This window comes from Zeus faber (genome assembly GCF_960531495.2).
Source record: "Zeus faber genome assembly, chromosome: 11".
Classification (NCBI taxonomy): Eukaryota; Metazoa; Chordata; class Actinopteri; order Zeiformes; family Zeidae; genus Zeus; species Zeus faber.
In genome coordinates this window covers 8168583-8194419 of record NC_137205.1, presented here as the reverse complement: position 1 = coordinate 8194419, position 25837 = coordinate 8168583, and the positions used below count along the sequence as shown (strand labels likewise).

The window sequence follows — 25837 nt, the reverse complement described above, 5'->3', positions numbered from 1 at the left end:
ACTGCTAATCCTCGGCATCGCAGACTAGTTCTAAGCACGTGAATTATCACCCCTCTGGCGGGGAAGGAGCTGGAGCTGGTGCAGGAGGTGGAGCGGTACCAACTAGATATAGTTGGGCTCACCTCTATGCACAGCACTGGCTCTGGAACCAAACTCCTGGAGAGGGGCTGGACTCTCTCCTTTTCCGCAGTTGCCCAGTGTGAGAGGCGCCGGGCGGGTGTGAGGATACTCACGAGCACCCGGCTGAGTGCCGCTGTGTTGGAGTTCTCCTCAGTGAACGAGAGGGTCACCTCTATGCGACTACAAGTTGCTGAGGGGAAAGCTCTGACTGTTGTGTTCACCAGTCAGAGTATTCAGCCTTCTTGGAGTCCCTGGGTGGCGTCCTGGAAGGGGCTCCGCCTAGGGACTCTATAGTTCTACTGGGAGACTTCAACGCTCACGTGGGCAACGATGGAGAAACCTGGAAAGGGGTGATCGGGAGGAACAGCCTGCCTGATCTGAATCCGAGTGGTGCTTTGTTATTGGACTTCTTTGCTAGATGACTAGATTGGCCATAATGAACATCATGTTCGAGCAAAGGATCGCTCATATGTGTATGTGGTACCAGACCACCTTCGGTCAAGATCGATGATCGATTTTGTGGTCGTGTCATCAGATCTGCAGCCGTATGTCTTGGACACTTGGGTGAAGAGAGGAGCAGAGCTGAAAACTGATCACCACCTGGTGGTGAGTTGGATCAGATGGCGGGGGAGGCTGCCAGACAGACCTGGTAAACCCAAACATGTAGTGAGGGTGAACTGGGAACGCCTGGTGGATGCCCCTATCCGCGAGGTGTTCAACTCCCACCTCCGGAAGAATTTTTCGCGCATCCCGGGGGAAGTTGGGGACATGGAATCCAAGTGTGTTATGTTCAAAACCCCCAATTCAGAGGCGGGTGCTAGGAGCTGTGGTCGGAAGGCAATCGGTGCCTGTCGTGGTGGTAACCCAATCACCCGTTGGTGGACACCAGCAGTGAAGGAAGCCGTCAAGCTGAAGAAGGAGGCCTTTCGGGCTTGGCTGGCCCAGGGGTCTCCCGAGGCAGCAGACAGGTACCGGCAGGCTAGAAGGGCTGCGGCTTCGGCGGTCACTGAAGCAACAACCCGGGTGTGGGAGGAGGTCGGGGAGGCTATGGAAAAGGAGTTTTGGTTGGCCTCAAAGAAGTTCTAGCAAATTTTTCGGCGACTCAGAAAGGGAAAGCAGAGCTTGGCTCAGGCTGTGTTCAGCCGGGGAGGAGAACTGCTGACCCGGACTGGGGATATTGTTGGGCGGTGGAAAGAGCACTTTGAGGAACTCCTGAGCCCGACCAATACGTCCTCAGGAGAAGAGGCAGAGTCTGAAGACTCGGGGGAAGTCTCGTCCATATGCCTGGCAAAGGTCTCTGAGGCCGTTAAAAAGCTCCTCGTGGCAAGGCGCCAGGGGTGGACAGGATTTGCTCTGAGATTCTGAAGGCTCTGGACATTGTTGGGCTGTCTTGACACGCCTCTTCAGTGTCGCGTGGATGTTGTGGTGGTAGTTCCCATTTTTATAAGGGGGAGCGGAGGGTGTGCTCCAATTATAGGGGTATCACACTGCTCAGCCTCCACGGGAAAGTTTACAGATTCCATCCTGGACGTGGAACAGTGGACCAACTCTTTACCCTTGCAGGGTTGCATGGGGGGTCGTGGGAGTTTGCCCATCCAGTCTACACGTGTTTTGTGGACCTGGAGAAGGCTTTCGACCGTTTCCCTCTGGGGATCCTGTGAGGGGTACTGAGGGAGTAGAGGGTACCGGAGCTGTTGGTACGAGCCATCTGGGCCTTGTACCACCAAACTGAGAGCTGTGTCAGTATTCTCGGCACAAAGTCAAACATGTTCTCAGTGGGTGTTGGACTTCAGCTGTGTCAGTATTCTCGGCACAAAGTCAAACACGTTCTCAGTGGGTGTTGGACTCCGCCAAGGTTGCCCCTTGTCCCCGATTCTGTTTATAATATTCTCAAGGCGCAGTTGAGGTGAGGAGTGTCCGGTTTCGGAACCTCAGAATTGCATCAGCTTTTTGCAGATGATGTGTTTTGTTGGCTTCATCAGACCGTGAGCTCCAGCACACACTGGGGTGTTTTGCAGCCGAGTGTGAAACGGTCGGGATGAAAGTCAGCACCTCCAACTCTGAGGCCATGGTTCTCTGCCGGAAAATGGAGGATTGCTCCCTCTGGGTTGGGAGTGAGTTGCTGCCCGAAGTGAAGGAGTTCAAGTATCTCGGGATCTTGTTCACGACTGAGGGGAAAATGGAGCGTGAGATGGACAGGCGGATCGGTGCAGCGTCAGCAGTGATGCCGGACCATTGTGGTGAAGAGGGAGCTGAGCCTGAAGGCAAGCTCTCAATTACCGGTCCATCTACGTCCCAACCCTCAGCTATGGTCATGAGCTTTGGGTAGTGACCGAAAGGGCAGGATCGCGAATACAAGTGGCCGAAATGAGTTTCCTCTGTAGGGGGGCTGGGCTTAGCCTTAGAGATAGGGTGAGGAGCTCAGAGTAGAGCCGCTACTCCTTCAAAGTCGAAAGGAGCCAGTTGAGGTGGTTCAGGCATCTGATCAGGATGCCTCCTGGGCGCCTTCCTTTGAAGGTTTTCCGGGCACCTCCAACTGGTAGGAGACCACGAGGTAGACCCAGAACACGCTGGAGGGATTACATATCCCAGCTGGTCTGGGAACGCCTCGGGCCCCAGATAAGCGGAGGAAAATGGATGGATGGATAGATTACGAATATTATTACTTGAAATCAAATAATTTCCATTCGTGAACATTAAGTAACAAGTGCAGCTGTTTTAATCAACATTTAAATTAAATACAATTGTGATAAAGTTAAAAACAAATTAAATATGACAACTAGGTCTAAATAAATAATAAAGTACGTCTTGGTCGGGACGTCTCGTTGACATATTTTACACAATGAATATTTACCTGCTTTGGGTCAGAACTTAAATATCCCAAAAAAACCCGCCAAACTATGGATGTATGTGTCCGTATTGTCAACAATGCATCATCTATCTCCTTCTCCTCCGAGTTTTGGATGCTGCGCCAGATCTGTCTCCGCTCCATGTCTACTGTGTTTACAAGCGCAACCTGCGGAAACTCTGATACTATAAGGGGTGTAAGAAAGAAATCGATTCAGTTACGTATTGCAATTCTGCTCACAAACAATTTAGAAATTCACATTTTATTATTCCAGGAAGAATCAATTCAAAACTTCCAGTTTCTGGGTAGTGTCATCCAAGTGCACCGCTGATGTCATACAAGTGCGGCCCTGTATTGTTAAGACATGCAGCAACGAGCACCCTCTCGGTTCAAAGCAAGAGTTTTTTTTGGAATGGACGAGACAGTCCCTTAACTCAGTTGTGTTTAAAAAATGTGTTTAACACATGAAGGAAACAAACGAGAAAAATAATTGATCTAAAATAAAAAGACAGGCATGGGATCCTGCGTGCACCACTGTCCAGAGGAGAGAAAAAACAAAACACCACTCTAATACTCTAAGTTTTAGGTTTATGTTTTTCATTTTTCATTTTCCATTCAAGTAAGAAACTCAGGAAACAAAATAAATCAAAATCTTTCTCTATGATATATTATATATTGCTATATTATTATCACAAGATTTGCTTATATAGCACGGGGGGTGCTACGATTTGAAACGACAGGGGAACACAGACCACTGGCGCCCTGACAGGGCGTCCTCCTAGTGATCTGCGCTCCGCCGTGCTGCTCCGTTTAGCCAGAGCGGCAAAATGCCTTGAACTGGAGCTGAGGGTCCATGTTCCTTTGCTACTTTTTTTTTTGAGCACCTGGCCCTTTTGAAGTCTCTGTATGGGACTGTCGAACAGGGAGGTGAGATCCGATCACCAGTGGGTACTCAACAGCGTGGAGGCTCCCGCCGTCCCCGCTCCCTCTTCCCCCCTCTCCACTCCAGTTTCAGAACACGGTAAACTGCACTTACACCGTTTCAATACTCTGATTTTTCCTGGCGGATAAAAAAAAAAATTTGAATCGCAATATGTATTGAATCAGTAGCCAAGTATCGCAATACGTATCGAATGGCAGGTCTCAATTTACACTCCTAGATAGTATACTAAATTACATAAAAAAAAAACATGGTTCATCTCAAGGGCTTTATCCTTTCTAAGAACAAATATCTAGATATACATATACAGTATCATTATAACAGGAGATTCAATTCATTTATTACAGTTCCCACAAGGGGATGTGGATGGATGTGGCAGCTTTACCCTTCTTCTGCACAGCGCAAAGATTTTACAAACAGCAGAATAATTCCTCTACAGGTGCATAATGGGCATTGGCAGAGCAGCACACTGGGAGAAGGAAGGAATTTTACTCACTCCGCGGGTCAAGCGTATAAAAAGTATGCAGAGCCATTGTTGAAGAAGAAGCAGGAGCCTACATTCATTGTTTGGCGTACTACAAGACAAATCTACGTTAAACACCAGACAGTGTGACTGAACAGATTCAGTCCATGTGCTTACAGTCCTGAGATCTAATTTCCTCACGAAATAGCAGCTGCTAAGGGTTGTGTTATAATAGCAAGAAAAGTCAATGACAATTACAGATACTGGTTGAGAAAGAGATTCATCAACAGTCTAAATTCAGTCTTTAGGAGAGCACTCTGAAACAGACAAAGTAGGGCCTCTATTTCTATGCTGCTTTGAGTTTTATTTACGTATTTGTAACTTTGGGAACCTTTGAATTAGTCTGATTTATTCCCGCATTGTCATGACAATCCACCAGGATTTAGCTGAAAAGCTTATATTTCTCCTTTCTTTTAAGTTTCAGTTGGTAGTGTGAAAAACAGCAGTCAAAACTGGGGCAGCTCGCTACCTTTTGAACTTAAGTGTCTGGCTGTCAACACTGCAGACAGGCACCAGGGAAAAGGGATTTTGTGGCCCTGCAGTTCCCTTTATGAATATATGGGCGGTATAAACTACTAAGACCCTTCTGGTCCAGAACCCAGATTTGAGCCAAAGCAGTAAGTACTGTAGGGACTGGGATGCTCTGGGACTAAAATCCAACTGGTTACCTTGAACATACTCGGTCCCAATTCACATCAGAGAAATAATACATTCATATCTCTAGTTTTGGGGTTTTTTTAGGGGGGGGGGGGTCAAACGTGAAAATTAAAAAAATGTTTCACTGAAAATACTCCACTGGCTTGGTTGTGGGGGGGAAACTTTAGTTTGAACCCACAAAGACAATGTTAAAGAATTGGTTATGCGATACAAAAAATATGGCTGCATGTTAGTGCCCCATTTGCTATGTAGTTGTGAATTACATTGAAAGATGAGCTGCATTGATATGAAGCAACTCAAACACCAAAGATCTCTGACTTGTGTACTTTTTTGGGCATGATTCACCATTTATCACAGGCCTCTGCTGCTGTAACCTGTTGCTTCTGTTGCTCCAGTTTGCTTTGTGACCAAAAAAGTATAGAAGTACGGAAACCTCTGTTGACAAAGCAACAATGTTCAACAACAATGGCTGGCGCTGTTCCACTAACCAGCCGTCTTTGGATCCCAAGGCAGCCACGGTCTGGGTGCATTTTAGATTTAGAAATGATCATTTCAGAGATGAACTCGACAAAAGTAATCTGCAACCTTGAAGTGATTTATTGTGGGAGCATGTCTGAGATATCTGAAGTCCCTTGACGAGACACCGTTTGGATGCTTTAAAGTCTGCATCCAAGCTTGTGGATGTGAAACAACATATGGAGGTATACACACCATGCAGTATTGTTGAAAAAGCTGGCTTCCAAAACCTGTTAAAAGTAGTGGAACAACAATAATTAAAACGAGACGTGACAGTTTCAGAGATACTGTGGTTCTACAAGGGTGTTAATGGTCAGTATTTCTTCATGTTATCAAAACCCTAATCGGAACCTTGTGAATGACATTGTTATTCAGTCCTGCAATTGGAGCATTTGCTGAAATAAAAATCAATCTTTGCAAATACAAATCACAATTTCTCAGAGGAATTTGACTATTTTTCCAGCTGTAATTTCTATGTTTACCTTTTCAGATTCGATTTCTCACCATGACCTGGCGACCACACTGACACAACCATTATTTAGCTGGTCAGTTCATCAAGTCGCCAGGTCATCAAGACAAAGTATTTTTCCTTTATTCCCCCAACAAAAAGGAAAAATAAAATATGTCAAAACAATTATTTGGGCTGTCAACATCATGGGACACCATAGAGCTTTTTATTTCTTATTCTAAAATTGGTCTAATGGTAGGTTTAATGAAATTCATTGATTTAAACATGCAATAGCCTCTGAAAGGCTAAATAACAACACATAACGCGTAATAACACATTTATTTCACAGCAGTGGTGAAGCCTGTGTTAAACCTGAGTGTCCTCGCACAATTTAGGGAATCAGAGCATTCGCAACGTACGTCTACTAGATGTAAAATAGTAGAATTTATGAATGATTCTAACCACTCTAACCACTCCCTCTCTCTCCCTTTCCACTTCCCTGTTGTTTCCTGTTTCGATTGCTACAATGGAAAAATAAATTTAGGGCCGGAAGTTCTATTTACAACCCCTAAAAGCAAGCAAGGCTGACGCGAAGGAATGTGTTGCTGTCTCTCCTCCACTCCATTCAGTACCAGGGACAGTGCTGTGAGGCCCTATACAAATAGTCTTAACATGTCTGCCTCACTTACTACAAACAGCCTCTGTCTCCATGCCACATCTGGCATGGCTTACAAAGGAAAGGATATTTTAAAAATAATGTTGTCTAGGGAGGATTGAGCTGTTAAGGGCACTGTGTGTCACGCTGTAATCTCATCTTCTTAAGAAGATATAAAATGGAGGGGAGAATAGTGCGGGTGGGCAGCAGGGGCGGCTGGGAGGATTTGCTTGTAAGCCTACAATGAGTCGCTTTTCAGAAGGCACTGTAAAAGAGTGTTTTGGTCACAAGCTAATGCTACAGTCTTTGAATGAACAAGATTTGAGCATGAAAGGGCTCGAGGTGGAAGGGACACACCACTTAAAATGATATTTAATTTTAAAAAGGATGAGCCAAGGGTGCATTTGGAAGAAAGATCCAGAGAGCACCATGTCTATCCTGATCACATTGCATCTACATTTATCCTCCCCAATTACTCTCCACTATGCAATATTGCTGCCCCTAAATAACTCCTTGTGCCATCCCTTGCTGTATCCGACAAGTGCAGTTCCAATTTCCACAAGTTTGATTCTGCTCCCTGTCGCATCTTCCACTCTTCTGTGTTTCCTTCAATCTGTTTTACTTCAAATAAAAACAGCAAAAATGACAAAAAGATAAAATTTAGCATGTGCTGTGTTGATGCAGTGACTCTTCTGGGCTTCTGAATGTTTGAGTTTCCTTGAATCGTTTGAGCATCCAAAGAGGCCTGTTGAGGACCAATTTGATGAAAACAGCACAGGGGAGGGCTGATGCAAGACCCTAACAGAAGAGGGAGGTTTCCTTTCTAGTGCTGACTGATTTGCCTCACCCAAGTGAATAAGGGAAAGCCTTTGAAATAATAACACTAACAATACAAAAGATGCTGAGGTTTTCTGTAAAAACACTTCCTGATGTCAAAATCCCAAGTTGTCGGTCATGCCCTGGTGTCAAACATGTGGCCCAACCACCGCACCGTCCGCAAGCCGGTGGTTAGGAACATCTGCACTAGAGGACATTCCATCGGTGATGGTCAGGTTTATTTATTATGCAGTCAACACCCGCCAGCGCATGCTGCATGCGTTTACCAGCGAATCTTGACCGCCCCAATTTGGTGACCATGTCGGACCCACAAAAATCATAAATATATTTTTATATGTGTGAATCGAAACGGCTCTTGCGCCCCAATCACCGTGCCCCTTTCCTCCAAATAAAACAGCTAAAAACAGTGTGGGGACGGGGCACGGAGTAACAGAACACGACTCGTAGACTGGTTAAGATCATTTTCTGCGCATACCACATGGAGAGGAGGAAATCAGGGAGAGAGTCTGGGAGAAAGTGTCCCCATTTCACACGGTTTCATTCCATACCGTTCCATACGCACTTGTTTCGTTCCATAAGGAGACATAAAATAAAATAATGTAAATCTAAAATGAAAAATCATTGTTTTGGCGCTGGCATTGTTTCGACCATCCACAGCACACGCACCACCATGGGCAAATCCTCCATCTGCTTCCTTGCTGTTGCACCTCTGAACGCATACCTCCACATCCTGGACATCTCTCTATGCATGCAAGTAATGAGCTCCGTCCGTCGTTCCCCGTGGTCCCACGGACGGACAGACAGATGGGGGGGTATTTCGATACTGTGTGGTGTGGGGATGGTATGGTTTGAGCAGCCACACCTGTCCTGGGTCTAGGTAATTGGGGACCCAAGATCAAAGTGGCTGCATACCTGTTGCTCGTTGGTTGGTCTGATAATGCCCGAGCTTGCCTGTCTGGTCTGATCCCACAGAAGAGCTACTGTCGCACAAATTGCTGAAAAAGTTAATGCTGCTATGATAGAAAGGTGTCAGAACACACAGTCCATCACAGCTTGCTGCGTATGGGGCTGCGTAGCCGCAGACCGGTCAGAGTGTCCATGCTGACCCCTGTTCACTGCTGAAAGCACCTACAATGGTCATGTGCGTGTCAGAACCATGCAGCAATGGAAGAAGGTGGCCTGGTCTGATGAATCACATTTTCATGTTATCATGTTATCATCACATTATCATGTGGATGGCTGCGGTTAGGGTCTGATGTGATTGAGCATGTGTGGAATGTGCTGGAACAACAAGCCCAATCCATGGAGACCCTACCTCGCAACATACAGGACTTAAAGGATCTGCTGCTGACGTCTTGGTCCCAGATACAGCATGCCTCCACGGGTCAGAGCTGTTTGGGCGCACGAGGGGGAGCTACACTATATTAGTGGTTATTAGTGGTGGTTTTGATGTGGATGATCAGTGTGTATGCACCACTGGGCTGTAACAGGCGTATTCTATTGCAATGAAAGATTAGTGGAATAAAGGAACTCAGGCAATACAGTGTGCACCAATAAAATTAATAATTAATAAATAAATGAATGAAGCGAGAAAAAAGGAATGTCTCGTCAAATGAATAAATAAGTGAGAGAGTAATGAGTCAGGGATATAGGAGGAAGGGAGGAGGAAAAGTAGACATGAACCAATGACCAATCCAAAAGGTTGAATGGTTTGCTTGTCTGACTGGAAATGGTTTGTCTTAGGAGCTTGTTAAGCTTGCCAACTCATGTCATCCGCATTCTCTGCCTTCCGCTCAACCTGCTGATGCCTTGCCATGTGAAAAATGGAGAACAACATCAACAAAACAGTACATCCCCCCGAAAAATGACCAAAGTTTGCTACATGAAGATGAAATGCATTCTAGGGAAATCAATATGACACTAATGGCCTTCTGAGCAGACTGTGTCACTGAAACATCACAATGGTGATGGTCTAGGGTTGGGTAATGAGACCCAGTATTAAACGGGCCCCGGGGCTAAATTATTAAAGACTGTAGTATTGAGAGGCCTCTACCTAGAATCTCGTGTTTTTCTATTGACGTTCTATTCTATTGGCGCCGATTCATGTTTCTGCTAGTGCTGCTAGCCCTGATCACCCCCTCTCCTTACCTAATGAACAAAAGATAAAGCAGCTTTACTCTCAAAAAAAAAATAAAAATAAAGAACCGTTAAAATTTTAACGATACCCATATACTGTTTTTAGTTGTTTTATGGAGGAACGGGGCACCGATTTCCACGAGGGGGGCGCTTGGAGGGCTGTGTTCACAGACGCGGACGATTCACATTTCAAAATATATTTATGATTCCCCTTATTTATAATTCCTCATTAAAATGTTATCCTTGCGCATTTTTGTAAGCTTTGTTCTGTTTTATCCCGTTATTGTAATGCACACTGATTGACGAAAAAAAATAAGCTGCATTTATTGCGTAAAAATAAGCTGTGTGAAAAATGACCTTTACAAAACATTAGCACATCATGAACACAGTGTTCTTGACTCATTGCTGCACTTTATCTCCCTTGGATTGGAAAAGATTTTCACCATGGCATCATGATATGGAAATTTTGCCACAGGCAAAATGAAATCAGAAATCTTCTTGTAAGCCCCCAAGTTCACTCCTTGCAGCCTGTCCCTAAGGTCTGTTTTCACCCACCAAAGATTTGTCTGTATTCAGTAAAGTCTTAAATTTAAGGATGGATTGCTGGTGGTGGGCCCGTGGTGCACCCAGCCGAGGTTGGATCTTTCATTGCGATTCATGGGATCTTTCGTCACTTTCATTACGCTGCAGGGAATCTTATGGGAAGTTGCCATTTTCAAGTGGGAAATTGAAACTCCTGCAGCACAAGCGGTGGTGCAGGTCCACAATCGCTCCCTCTCCCATTTGTTCCATTACTTTTTTTTATTTTATGTGTTTAAATAGCAAAAATGGACTGTAAATTCCAATAAACTGTCGTAAACCGACCATAATGAAGAAATATTTTGGAGGTGCCGTTATTTTGCCATAAAAAAAAACGTCTGGCAGCCCATCAGATCTGTACAATTATAGGGGAAACACTGAAGTCATTGAGGATTTAAAATGTACTGCAGTAGGTATGGCAGTGCACCACACATACACCTCGACACCACCACGCGTACCATAAAAATTCGGATTTAAATGATGCCTGTAGCAGTACACTGGGTAGTTTACAGATGAAATTGCAGCACCCTTTCGACCCTGCCCATAATTCGCACCTGCTTGCCTTACTGTGGCACAAGCACTGGAAAGAGAACTGGTTGTACTCATCTGCGACACCCTGCAGGTCCCTGTGAAAAAATATTTTTTAAAAGCTCTTTGGCACAAACAGTCTATTAATGTGAATGTGCACCACGAGGACCGTTTTGGCACACCGTGGAAGGCCTCATTCGAGGCCCTCTTCCGAGCATCTATCCTGTGTTAGCACTGGTTGAGTACAGAACAGGGGAGAGTAGGGGTGGGCGATCTGGCAAAAATATCATAACACAATTTTTTTCAGGCATGATCACAATCCACAATCTTATCGCAAGTCTTTTTCACGTTGGTTTTTAAGACTATTTTGCAAGTTACTGAACAGAACAACAAAACAAATTCCCTATCTTAAAAAATATAGGCCTACAAGGTATCCAAACCTAAAAGAAAGAGGAATAACAGACCTTTTGGCCAAAAGTAACTTTTCGGTGAAAAAGAGAGTTGCGCCTTAAATATGCGTGTATGAGCCATAGAACTGCAACTGATAGAATGTGCTGTATCACGACACTCACGATCTCTCTGTTAAGGCAGATCGTGGAAACATTTTAATCGTTCACGAACTAATATCGCGCACCCTAGGGGACAGTCTAAATCATCTGTATTAGCTTTGCGGTCAGGCTTGGTAGTGTGCTGCACGATACAAACGTCACTTCTCTGCTGGGGAAGGGTTAGCCCTGAATTCCCCCATTGTCTGAATCAGCGATGCAGGGCTGCTTTTGCTACCAGGGAACAAGAGGTCAACGCAAGGTGAAAATAAGAGCACCCCTACCCCCTACGGCCAGCGGATGGTTGATTCTACAAACATCCCCCTTGTTCCTGCCCCCGCATAATTGACTGTGAATACGCACGTCTACTTAATAATTTAAATTAAATTGTGACTGTCAGGCTGTAATGCACTTCACATTTGCACCTCCACCTTCCACACCACCGCTGTTTTGTTCACGGCAAGCCCTTCCCTTGGTCTCTGGCGTATTAACCGATAATTAATTCATGGTAATTCTTAAACTACGGCAAACACATCGCCAGACGGAATGCTCGGCTATTTGTCACACGGGCCCGGGGCGGCATCTAGCTAAATGGGAACAAATAGCATTAGTGTGGTGAGTAATTGCGGGGAAACGTAGCGAGCGGCCATCAGACGTCGAGAATGTGGATGTGTAATGATATTAGGAGATTATTGAGATGGAGTATTAGAACGGCAACTTCACTCTCACTCTCTCGCTCCCTCTCGCCCCCGTTGTCTGGCTGTCTATCGCTCCCCTACACCCTCTTCCACCCACCTCTCATACCTCGCTCTCCTCTCCCTCCTGTCTATCGCCCACTCTCTCACCTGTCTTCCCCCCTCTCCGGTATCACTGTCTGTCTTTTCCTCCTGTAATGCCTTCTCCAAAGCCCCCCCTTCCCAACTCCCTCGCTCTCCTCCGGTTCCTTCTAAATTTGCTCACATCTCCACCTCCTTCCCTTCCTGAGCGTGGGAGGAATACTGTGTCTCCCACCACTCTCTCTTTTCCCCTGAGATTGTGAAATTGAGAGATGGAGGGAGATAGAGGAGCAGCTGGGAGAAGCTTTTTGTAATTGTTATCAACGTGAGGGCTGCTTTTTGCCTCCTGGGTATCTCACATTTTCGGAGGCACGTCTCAGATGCCACCAGTTGATAAAAATTCACTTCGGGACAGAAAAGCGTCCAACGTCACTTTCATTTATTGACATTGTCCAATCAGACAAATTCAGAGGCGGGACTTTTGGGTTTACAGCTACAACAACAATCATCATGGAGGACAAACTGTGTTTACCATACCAGTTGATTTTACATTAAAAAAGTACCTAACGATAGCTACTTAACACTGTTAAGAAGTGGGTTGGGGACCACTTCACAGCAGAGATAGCAGTTCACTAGCTACAAGTGATTGACAGGCGATTCAACGGTTGCCTCGCAACAACAAGGGGAAAGTGGAAAGATGCAGAAATCTCTGCTTGGTAAGCTCCACAATGAAGACAGTGTGTTGCACCTGGCGTTTTCCAGTCTGCAAAACACATCCTGTGTGATCTGGGATTTAGAATGAGAAGGAGGGTGAAGGGAAAACAGAGGAATAGACAATCCACACAAGAGAGGGGAAACAGCTACAGCAGTAAGAGAAATAGTGGGACAGAAAGGAATAACAGTCTCAGAGAGAAGGAGAGAGAACAATGGAGGGAATGAGACACGGAATAGGGATGAAAGATGGAGAAGGGAAAAGGAAGGAGAGATGGAGAGAGCAAGGGAAAGGCTCATCTGATTGTAAACTTGGTGCCCTTCTTACTGAGTGCAGCACAACCAAATAACGACCCTGGGCTGTGACACTAGCCCCCCCCCCCCCCCCCCCACACACACACACACACAGATTATCACTCTGATACAAAATATAAACATAGTAAGCTAAAGTTTTGCACCACAACCCTTTTGCACACACACACACACACACACACACACACACACACACACACACACACACACACACACACACACACACACACACACACACACACACACACACACACACACACACACACACACACACACACACACACACACACACACACACACACAAGCTGCTCACTAGCAGGCACGCAAGTCAACAGTGTTATCACGCCTGTATACAAATAACAGACCTATCACAAATACCAGTAACACCCAAAGCTGTGAAATTAATCCCAGAAGTTTTTTTAACTCCTGTGAACATGCGGGAGGGTTGTGCACACATCATTGTTGTTGCTCTTTCTTTCTTTCTTTCTTTCTTTCTTTCCCTTTCATTAAATGTATGTTACGGCAGCAGGAGAAACAGAAACACAAATTCGGGGCCTACGACGAGCGATTCCAAATGCGAGCCAACGTTAACCTTGTTTCAAGCCAAATTACGCAAAACGCCGTCTCTGCCGATAGCGAGGGAGTAAGACATCAAAAACAGCCTTCGTGTGACCCCTCCCCCAAAGCACAGCCCGCCTCTTCCCCACCGGTCCATCAAACAGGTATCCATCAAATAGGCATCAAACCGTCCACCTCTGCCTTTGACTGAGCAGAGATAGACATTTTGATGGCTGCTTGATTCCAGGTTCAGAAGGTAAAAACCCCTGCCCTGGTTTTGCTTCCATCACACACTGAGCCAGCTGTCACCTATTAGTTGTACCTCCCAGTTTTGTTAATTCGCAAATGCAGATGATTGACTCCAAATACTGGGTCAGTCACATGTGCTGCATGAGTGTGGAAAGAAAGACTTCTGAGTGAATCAGGGGGAAAAGATAAGTCGTTAGACTCGTCCCTCATCTTGGTTGTACTAAAATTCTGCAGTGTCATTGCGTCACGTCCTGCCTCCTCCATGCTCTACCCAGGCTCCACCCCTCGTGTTAACCAAACAGTGTTCCCAGTAGGGATGCAACGGTACACGGTATGTTATCGGGCCTATTGGAACGCCCCCTACCGTTAAATACGTACACGTGAACCATGGTATTTGGGTATAAGGGTGGGAGTCCACTGGACGTGTTGACACAGCGTACGGGTGCCGTAAGAGCTGCTTCCTCTTGAATCCACTGTTGCAGCTCCACCAGCCACGTCAGCCCCGCATGACTGCAGTCCGCGCGGAGTATTTTTTAAGTGAGTTTTTTTTGTGTTTTTCCAACTGTGCGCAGCTACACAGCCTTTCCAATAGAAACACGAGATAAAACTACATGGAAATGTTTTTGAGTGCAATCAATCAAGGTGTCCAGTCAGAAAATAACCCCCAGGGATGGCCGTGTCCCTCTTTATTACAAACTTCTCTTGACGATTATTTTGAACAGCTCTGCTGTAGGACTGGAGGGAACAAAGTCTCACTGGGTGATGAGCCGTTATTTTTTTTGTTGTCAAGTTTTACAGTTTTATGTTGTGTTTGTTTAAGTTGCCATCACCTGCTGCAGGCAAATATTTCGCCCTCTATGTAAGAGGTGCCCAGGTTGAAAAGGAGCGCACCCACAGTAGTGCCGGGTTCTCAAAGCGAAGGCACACAAGCACTGGTCTGACTGTGAGGTTTTATTTCAATATGTTATTTTAATATGATCATTTATGTGGGCAAAATACTGTTTATACATGTTCTACAAAGAAACAACTAACTATAGCTGTACCGGGGCGGGGGTACGTGAAGAGGGAGCGTTCTGGGCGCAATTTGCGCACCTGTCTCTCTCCCCAACGGTACCAAAGGTGCCTATGGCGCGCCAGCGATGGGGCATCCGCGCTCTGATGGTACCAACCCAGTGCGCCAAAACAGTGTTTTTAGGACAGATGTCGTTTTTTTTTATTCTACTCTGTTTCCTCATGGAAGGAAACAAGCACTGTGCGTCACGGGGAAACAGGATAACAGCGAGGGGAGCGAGGGAGGGGTATGACGGCAAAACTAAACAAACCTGACGAGATAATTAGACCTAGAGAAAACCTGACCTATAATTATGTACAAAGACTGCAATAAAATATATTATTTGGTAACACCAAAATTATTTGGTGTCTGTTATTCTATATAATAATTCATACAAGTAATAACCTGGAGCTGAAACTTCATCACTGGACCAACCGTGGCAAGCGACACCAGCTTGTATAACCTCCAAATCCTACAACTGCTTCCTTGGTATAGCACCAAACAGCTTCCATGTAATTAATAAATGTAAAAAATAACTTTTGTATCATTCCACATTTTTATTTAAGCCACTTAAGTGCAACATTCCAAAGAAAAAGGCATCTACCAGCTCCGTAAACTCCGGCAGCCGCAGCAGACTTTTGTTGGGTCGTTCATGAACGACCCGATTCTTTAGAATGGCTCAGTTGTAGGAACGAAGGGAACCGAGTCTCGCTGGGTGGTGAGCCGTTCTTTTTTGTCAAGTTTTACATAGAGATATGTCGTCCCATTGCAAATGTTTTCTCCTCCATTTAAGAGATAGCCTATGCTCCCCCCTCGCCGGGAGGTGCCCTGGCAGAAAAGGAGCGTACCCATTGTCAGGTCAGCTTCACCGGGCACACGCACTGGTCTTCAGCGCAAAGGTTGAGATGGTATTACTTTGATAAAACCTTTTATTTTGAAAGGGTATTTTACTATTATTTATGTGTGAACATTTGTGTTTTGTGTTTTGCAGCTGTTCTGCAAGAAAATAACTAACTATTGTACTTGTTTTAGTTATGTTTTATTGTGAAACTATAAAAAAATATATATTATAAATAAACAAATGGGGGGGGGGGGGCATACTCAACGGCTCTTGGAAATGAACGTAGTTCCCATCACTATAGCAGACATACGTAGTAGATATGGCTCCTCGCTTTCTTTATAGTTGCTCCCAACCTGATTATTTGGACATTGTCCAGATTTACCCCTTCCCCTTTCTCCCCGTCCCAGAAGTGCCAGATTTAATATTTACAAGTAAAGTATTTACACAAAAACACCCAGTTTTTACTAAATGAAGACTTGCGTCTCCACTGTCCCGACAATGTAGACGCACAGGGTTTGTTTTGAACGGGACAGACACTTAACAAAGTTGTGTGTAGAAATGTCGTTTCATACATGTAAGAAACAAAAGAAAATAAATCAATCTGAAATTAAAACAGAGGTATGAGAGTCGGCGCGCACCGCCGCCTGAAGGAGAAACAAAAAAAAAATCCACTCCAATTCTCTGAGTTAGGTTTGCGTTTTTCATTTTCCATACAAGGGTATTCCATATTATATGTTGCTATACAGTATTAGTATAACACGATCTGCATATAGAGCTGCACACAAGTGGAGATCGTGGGCGCCCCGACGGGGCGTCTCCTCCCATTTATCTGCGCTCCGCTGTGCTGCTCCGTTTGCCCAAAAGCGCAGTGCCTAGAACCGGAACTGGGGGTCCATGTGCTTTTTCTTTTTTATGAGCACCTGCCCCTTTTAAAGTTTCTGTATGGGACTGTAGAAAGGGGAAGTGAGATCCGGAGTAGAGCCTTCGGGGGGGGAAGCGCTCTCCCTCTCTCTTTCCCCTTTCCCCTTTCCCCCCCCCTCGTCTCTCCACTCCAGCTTCAGAACATGGTAAACTGCACTTACACCGTTTCAATGCTCGGATTTTTCCTGACGGATAAAAATAATAATAATAAAATTGTCTATCATCAATGTCAAACGCAGCAGCTACGCTCTGTGCATGAAGATCCGCACAAAGGTAAATAACTGGCTCATGATAGAGACGGCATCAACATGCGACACGCCCACTCGCTCGCTGTGAATGATCCGGACAATCACCTGCTCCGTTCACACAAGGGCGTCATTGGACATTACCCAAACTTTGTACTAGGATGCTGGCTGGGTAAAGTCCGGGTCAAATGATTGGGACATTTGCATTCACACATATAGTACATCCGGGTAAAGCCCGGATAATTTCAGGTTTACAGTGCATGTGTGAAAGCAGCACGTGTCTGTAAGGTATAACTGACTAATATTTGAACTTTGATTTAACTTTGACTTTGACAGTTATTTTCACATAAATAATCTTTGTCATGTGAAAGAAGTTTATATTAAAGGTTGTTTCATACATTTCTATGATTGAATTTGTGCTCATTCAATAGTCTGATAATGGGCTTAAAGACTTAACAGTTGTTTTTTTTATAATGAAGATTTCTTTGTTTCCCAAGCAGAAAAGGGGGAATAAAAAAGAACAAAAACAAAAACAAACAAAAAAACCCAAAACATCTGAATCCGTATCTGCTATCAGCCAAATTGTTATTTTAAACATTGGTATGGGTCCAGAATTTTGCAATCGGTGCATCCCTACTACTCATGTTTCTTCTTTGATGTGCGATAGTCATTTAAAAAGTAAAAATAAGAGGTTTTGGCCGAGTCTAATGTGGGTCAATATGATGTCACGTGCAAGACGAGACGGCATGTTTAAAAATGGGCAAAGCGCAGCTTTCCACAGTAAGTGCCTGAGCAGCTTCAGCGAAACAGTGGAGTTAGAGTGGGATTACATGAGTTTTGTTACATTGCGCTGATAGGGGCAGGGTGTCATTACTGAGCCTCAAAAGCTAAAACAAAAATGAGGCACATCAAACGCCCCCCAACCACACATATCCAGACAACGGCGCAACAACACCAACACGCACACACACACACACACACACACACGCTCCACCCGTTCATAACTCTTCCATCTGCGAGCGAGATGGAAACGCAAGGGATTAAAAACATTGTCTTTCCCTTGTTAAATTCCAAGCTAATTGTCTGGTGGCTGCAGCGCTGAGAGGCAGAGCTACCGAGTCCCGCCGGGCCCCCACCTCCTTCTCCATCGGCACGTTCCCGCTGTTTCTCCTCCTCTCACTGTAACACACACACACACACACACACACACATACACACACACACACACACACACAAACACACACGGAAACACGCACAGAACTGCAGCTAGACTACAGATCTTAGAGGGAGAAAGGTCAGGTCCCCTGAGCACTACTTTCTTCTCTTTCTTCTCTTTCCATCTCTCCTCACAAGTTTCATAACTCCTCTGCTTGCAGATGTGTGTCTCCTTGTCCTCTCGGTGAAACAGTATTACTTGAATTGGGAGGCACAAACTTGCACACAGACACACAATACACCCACATGTGTTTTATATCGCACATACTCACCATAGCTTCTTTCCCACTTTCACTGTGAGAATTGGACCCACACCCACCTTCTGTTTTTTTTACCTTCAATCTTTCCTTCTCTTAACCAATCTTTCCCTTTTCTTTCCCTCTTCCACAAAATGTAACACCCCTCATCAGTGTCTTGGCAACAAGACTGAACTGGTTCTAGTTCTACCTCTGATAGGATTCTTTGGCCACATCCTCTTTACAGTACATGCTTCTCAACAGGCGCCTGACACCAGGTCCAGCAAACTCCCACTCTACGTCACATTCTCCAGAGCACTGCTGTCTCTCTGTGGCATAGAAACGTTTGCAAGTTTATCACATTTACTCAGCTTAGCGCTTATTAACCCAGGGTTGCAACAGAGGATGGCACGCACAATGACAACTCCAAGACCCCAAGACCCCACTTTTAAAACGCGCTAATTATTCCCTGCCTTAATACTTAATTAATACTTAAATACCACTTAATAAATATAGTTCCCCAGCTCATTTTCGCCAAACCTCCTTGTCAAATGCCGCACGAAAACCAGAAGTGTGATTTCCAACACAATCCGGAGCGTTAGTTTTGAATGTTAATGAACTTGCGGGAGTCACATGACACACATGTTCAAAGCCTACTTCTGTCAGCCCCAAATTATCTCCAAATTTCTTTGCAACCCCGAGACTTGATGCAGATGCAGAGAAGTTGGTCCAAGCCTTGTTTGCTCAAGGCTGGATTACTGAAATGCGCTCTTCCACAGGAGCCACGCCAAGAGCCCAAAGAGACTTCCATACCTCTCTGACTGCCAGGATCCTCTTACGAGTGTAAAAGCGAGACCATTTTTACATTCTTACCGCACAGGCTTCCTCTCACCTTGAGGATTGCAAATGAAATCCCATCCAGGTGGTGACCTCTCGATGCAAGTGGTTGCTACCACTTTCTTGAAGGGTTTCTTAAACAATATCAAACAACTGCCACCTCTTCTGTATGCCTAGGACTAGGTTGTGCGCTATAGGGGACTGTTTCTTTTCAGCTACACCTGGCCTCTGGAATTCCCCTCCAGATGAGGGAACACAGACTCCTGCTTTGCTTGGGTCTATACCAAAAACACTCTTATTCAAAGGGAATTTTCCATCTCAATATGGACGGGCACTGATGATGCTCTCAGTGCCCGTCTGTTCAGCTCCTATATTTTCCTCCTAACCACCATTTTTGCAGTTGACATAGATAGACTTGATATTTGATTAAATTAATATATATTCTAAATAAAAATGGCTTATTGTCATCATTACACACACACACACACACACACACACACACACACACTTTTATCCCTCAATCAGGTTCTCATCAAACAAGTCCGTCACAAGAGGGGTGAGTGCAGAGGAATAGGCAAAGGGGACATAACGAGTTAAGAAAGATGCGATATGAAGCAGGAGGGAGAGATGAACATGAGCCTGGATGAGAGAGCGTATGGGAGGTGGAGCATCTAAATGCAGGGAGTCGAGAGATTGGAAGACAAAACTGAGAGAAGGAGAAGAGGTTGAGAGAAAGAGAGTGAGAGACAGACAAACAGGAAGAGAGAAAGAGAGAGATCTGTGTAGAAGTAGACCATGGGAGGTGGTGATGATGGAGGAGAGGGGGAAGTGTAAGAGAAACAAATGGAGAGATTCGTGGAAAAATCTGGGAGAGAGGGGGAGATGGGGTTAGGGCAGGGGGAGGATGGGTGAGGTGAGGATTCCCAAAAAAAGGGCAGAGGAGATGAGAGAGGTGGAGGGGTAGGAGGAGAGATAAAAGCAGACAGGGAAGAAGCAGACAGACATAGATGTGATCAAATATATATAAGAGCTGAACAACTGTAGTATAAACCTGCTGGCCTGGCTGATACCAAAGTGAGAGAGAGAGAGAGAGAGAAGGTGGAATATAAAAGAAAAGGAAATATGGGTGACATTGAAATAGGAAAGGAAGACAGAGGAGAGAGGGATATATGGATATCGGAATATGAGACATTTATTACAGTGAATAAGGGACAAATAAACAACGCAAATAATGGATAGTATGAAACCTTTAAACCGTTCCAACATGGATATTTCTATTTCTACTACAGTAATTCACAATATTACACTATTAGTCATAACGACTCGTCCACACGTATATGGATATTTCTGAAAAGGCACCCCTCCCCCTCCTCTGTTCTGAAAGAAATCTCTGTGAATCCAAAAAGGATTTAAAACACTCAGATAAGCACGCTAGGCCAGTAGGGGGCAATAATATGTCATAGAACTTGACGTCAAACATCACAGAAGAACATTAGGCATCATGCATATTGAGCTTCTTCACAATATTCATACACAGTACTGTATGGGAGCGATATCTAATGTTGGAGAGACTAAATAGAGACACAGCCAACGGCACAGGTCACAGGCCATGGCACATAATGTTCCTGAGATTCAAGACACCGTTTTCGTGTGGATGGGTGGCCAAAACGCAGAGAAAATACCACATTTTCAAAACTATCCATATACTGTAGGTGTGGACAGGGCGCAAGTCGTTCAAACTTTAACAAAAGACCTTTTATCCCAGTCAAACGAATCGCGATACAATTGACAGTCCATTGAAACGCGTCACCATTCGCAAAGACCTTCCGGAGGCGCTTTTATAACCTGCGTCGTGTGGCAGACGGATGATGCTCCTTTACCTGGAACGAAGCTTCCCTGCACAACGTCCTTGTACGCCCACCAACCCTCATGAAGCTTGGACGATATCGGCTGAGCTGTACGGAAAGAAAAGTCCAGAGGTCAAGGTTATAATTCATCTTTTGTTCCCCATTATCTATTGCTGTGCACAAAATTCTTTGGACCATGGGAAAATAGATAGCTAGAGATAGATATGGATGGCAAAGAAATTAACATCAAATTTATGCTAAGTTAAACAGAAAGGGCTGGCAGAGTGTAGCAGCTTATCCTATTAGTAGAAAGTGTATGGGAGTGAGTGACAGAGAGCCTATACACAGTAAGCCATTTGACACAGAGAGATGCCCTCAACTCCTTGCCGGCTACGTATTATCTACCAGGAGTTAAACATCTGCTTGATTAGACAGAATCCCATCATACTGCGGTATTAAGCTCCCATATCTGACAGGCTGCAACAGTGGGCTCGTGTTGTGAGGATGTTGCCTTATTTTTCATAGCATAGTAGTCTAGATGACTATGTACACAGCCTATTACCTGTATGTGTGTGTGTGTGTGTGCGTGTGTGTGTGTGTGTGTGTGTGTGTGTGTGAGAGAGAGAGAAGTGAAGGGGGGGGGGGGTTAAACCTACTCACAGCCTTAATCCCAAGCAATAATAATACTTAATATTCTCCTGCCTCAGAATTACGTACGTCTGTAACACAGGCTTACTGTCAACAGTTCAGACCTCATGTTACATATTCTCCAAGAGTTTGGTGAATAATAATAATAATAATAATAATAATAATGTTATTATTATTCAAACACTGATCTTGAATCTCATCGTTACAACTTTAATTGTATAATAGCTGTAGTAATAATAATAGTAGAGTGATATAGGAAGCAGTCTGAATTCAGTTCATAAACATCCTCAATCCGTGGATTTCTACGGCCACTAAAAAACAAATCACCTGTCCTCTTACCTGGTGCCGTGCAGATGAAGTATGCATGGAAAACCAGAGATATATCCCAAACGACACGCATTCTTCATTTAATTCATATCCACTCTTTGGGTGAAGCGTGTGCCCGTCGGCGAGCTGCTGTGCGCTGAGGTCCCGCTCGCAGACGACGCAGCCAAACTTTGGGCAGACATGTCCTCCCTTCTTCTCCTCCCCTCCTCGAACAGCGGCGGCGGCGAAAGCGGCGGCGGCGACGGCGGCGACAGCGGCGACGGCGGCGAACGACTCGGGTTTTTGTTTTTTCTTCTTCTTTCTGACACGTCCGCCTCCGACCACGCTTCTCGCTCCACGACACGTTCGTGGCTTTTCGACGGTTTGGTCCGTGCATGGGAGAACCTTCTTATCTTACCTGTACACTCGGGGAATATAAGTGTTATTCCATAAAAATACAAATATATATTTTGTACATGTTTGTTAGATTATACATTTGTATATATAATATTATATATAATATCAAATATAGTTGTATATAAATATATAATATAATGATTTAATTATAGATAAGTCATTTTTTTATTCCATAAAAAAATAAAAACATTTGAATCGTTATAATTAATAACGTTGCATTAATACCATTGCATGTGTCTCTCCGATTAAAAAAAAAACCTGCGAATACTTTTTGATAGGGTGACATTACTAAATAAATTCCGATCAAAACGTCTATGTTTAAATGTATATATATATATATATATGTTGAATGTATACATAAAAAAATATTTACATTAAAAAGCGTTTCCATTTCTTGTTGAATTCATGAATATATTTCTTGTTATTTTGATTTTCAGTACAACCGTATATGACAGCAGAAGAGCAAAGCTACGTCAGGTGAGGTTGTCTGAAGGTTACTGGGGATGAAAACACAAGGAAACACAATCAGAATGGAAAGGTGGTGGAGAACAGAGATACTTTGCGTTTCCATATAAACCTCTCTCACACAATACTGGTCGTTCGAGCAACGGACAACTTGGCTTTACTCTGACTCAATAAACAGATTCCTTGATTCGAATTCGCGTGAGTGAATGAACGTGAGTTCGTCGTTTTTCGAAGCTAATGCCCAAAAGAAAGAAAAGAGAACATCGGTTGATTTGACCTACTTTAAGCACTTTGTCAAATGCTCAGTGTGACGCCTAGCGTTCTATTCATCTTACTGCAGCAAAGACATTTGATTTAATAATATTTATCATAATTGATATTATGATATGTATTCAAGAGTCACGTATACACACATTATATATTTTTTTTAATTAGATGTAAAATATGAACCATCATTAAAATATTAAGTCTTTAATATAAAGGTACAATGTACAAAAAACGTAATACCTGTGTTTTACCTCAATGTTGATGCATTTTCTTTTTTATTAAAGATACCTCAAGTTTCTTAGCGAGAATAAATTCATACGGGAATCTATATTGGAAAGACTAAATGTGTTAACATTCATCTTTTTCACCCCCCACTGTATGTCGATTAAGGTGGACTGTGAGGGAGGATTGCACATTAAGAGCTCATAAAATGTTCATAATAATCATGTAAAAGAGAATGTAGCTGTGAATCTGTCGTTCCCAGCCACTCGGAAAGCCATGAGAAGTTGTCGACATCCGATGCTGTAGATTTGCTAGAAAGCATAATAGAGCGAATAAGACACATATAACTAGTACCTTTTTCATTTACACACGTCAAAAAATAAAAATAAAAATGACACAAACACAAACATACATTACAGTCCGTTCCATTTTTGGATTCATTCCAACCTATTTATCCATGCATTGCACCAATTCGCTTTCAGAAGCTTCTCCCTCCTAAAGAAACACACACATGGACACGCATCCAGAAACGGCGAATGTGAGCCACTGACCACAATGTATCATTCTAAAACCTATGTAAATATATTCCAGTGTGGGGTATCCAGGACCCCCTGCAATGCCCGAGGCGTGGGTCACGTCAGATAAAAGCTTCTGACAGGTTGGTGAGGATGGCTGGTGAGTCGCTCTTGGGCTTCCAAGTGGATGTTGGATATTCCACATTGCCACAGAGGAACCCTTCTTTGTCAGCAAAACAGCCTGAATGGATAAAAGGATTTTATTTTGCCGTCAAAGATATTCCCATCAACAACCTTACCAATGGGATTTGAAAGACATCATTGGGAAGCAAGATGCAGACATTCAAACAGCAGTCAATCAGAATACTATATACATGAGCGAAGGAACAAACGAGCAAATAAACACAACGAACAAAGACTGATCCGAGACTTTGCTCCAATAGGTGACAATGTCAAGAGTCTGCAGTAGTAGCCCATCTTTGTTCAGCTATTCCTTATTGTGGTTGCTGAGATTGGCAACAACCCCTCCTGCCCCCAGCTTCCCCCTCTGACCGAATGTCCAGCTGTCCGGGCGGAGTCGCTCATTCTTCCTTGTGAAAGTCACCGCCAGGGTTGCCACTCATTTAACATGGCGGCGGTCGACCACGCCGGCCCCCCGATCGTTTATCATCAACTTCCTGACTCCTCAGTTCAGGGTGACCTAAGAGGAAGACCCCGAGGACGAAAAAGCGGCATTAAACATCAATTCCCTTCTGTTGGGAGATGGGGGAGACTGCCAAGATCCAGTCTTATATCTTGGAAGATAGGATAACTTCCCTGCCCTTGATCCGTCCTGCTCCGAGGAACTTCTTTCCAGTCTACGTATGGTTCTACGTATGGTGTCTATACAAATCCAATGCCTTTGCTGATCCTTGTCACAAGCACACACACACACACACACACACACACACACGCACACACACACACACACACACACTTACCCGTTGTTCTGCCTGCGTTCTGTAGCCTTGCTGATCTCCCTCAGTATTGTATCTTTGTTCCTCCTCATGTTGGCTTCAGCGATCTCCTGCAGAGCCTCGATCTTTCGCTGGCGATAAGGCGGCTGGAAAGACCTTCTACTCCACCAGTTTAGCCTGGATCTCTGCAGTGTCTGAAAAATCAAAGCTAGGATTTCTGAATCCACACACTGCACTGGAAACCCAACGTTTTCTCAAAATTGTTTCCCAAATATTGTGTGAATGAGTGAGTTTGTTAATTTGATTAACTTTACACTCAAATAGATCAAACTGGATACGAAATGGATTTCTTCCCATCCTGCGAGATTTATAGAGGTGCAATATTAAGACCTGTCCATATCAAAAGTATCGCTCGAAAAATCGCTCGATGCTTATTCTTTTTTTTCGTACTAATCCACAATGCAAACTTCAAAAAAAGACTGTTTGGACTCCTGGCAGGTTGCCTGAATACTTTAATATGCAGATTTTATAAATCCATTTGGACTAATAATGAAATCCAGTGTGGTGTTTTTGTTTGTACCAAGTTGAAATCAAGTTGTTGTTGTCAATGGCTGAATCATGCAAAATGCAAATGGGGATGGAATATTCTTAAACTCGCATTGAGGTTAGACTATAAACCAGTGTTGGCAGGGTAAGGCTGTAGATAGTAAATCATTGTGTCATTTAGATCCCTGGATGATCAAGCAGGGTCTTGGAGTCTAAAATAATTTGTTTTCATGGACGATATATATATATATATATAGCAAAAATGCTGTTTGAGAGTCTTTGTGCTCACCAGGAATTGACCCAACATCCAAATATTGAAATGATTAAAAGGTATTTTTTTCTTTCACATTATTAAGGGTCCCTC

At 44.1% G+C, this 25837-nt stretch overlaps 1 protein-coding gene across 1 annotated transcript in view; it reads right to left on the bottom strand.

Moving 5' to 3' along the window:
- The window catches only part of LOC307236953 (carbonic anhydrase-related protein 10-like), a gene marked incomplete at both ends in the record, with an annotated part of 104551 nt that extends 82372 nt beyond the window's left edge, over positions 1 to 22179 (bottom strand). The window contains 2 exons of the mRNA XM_080009547.1: positions 21165 to 21239; positions 22119 to 22179. Of these exons, the coding sequence (XP_079865673.1) occupies positions 21165 to 21239; positions 22119 to 22179 (136 nt within the window). The remainder of the gene's footprint in view (positions 1 to 21164; positions 21240 to 22118) is intronic.
- Between the last annotated feature and the right edge of the window lie 3658 nt (positions 22180 to 25837).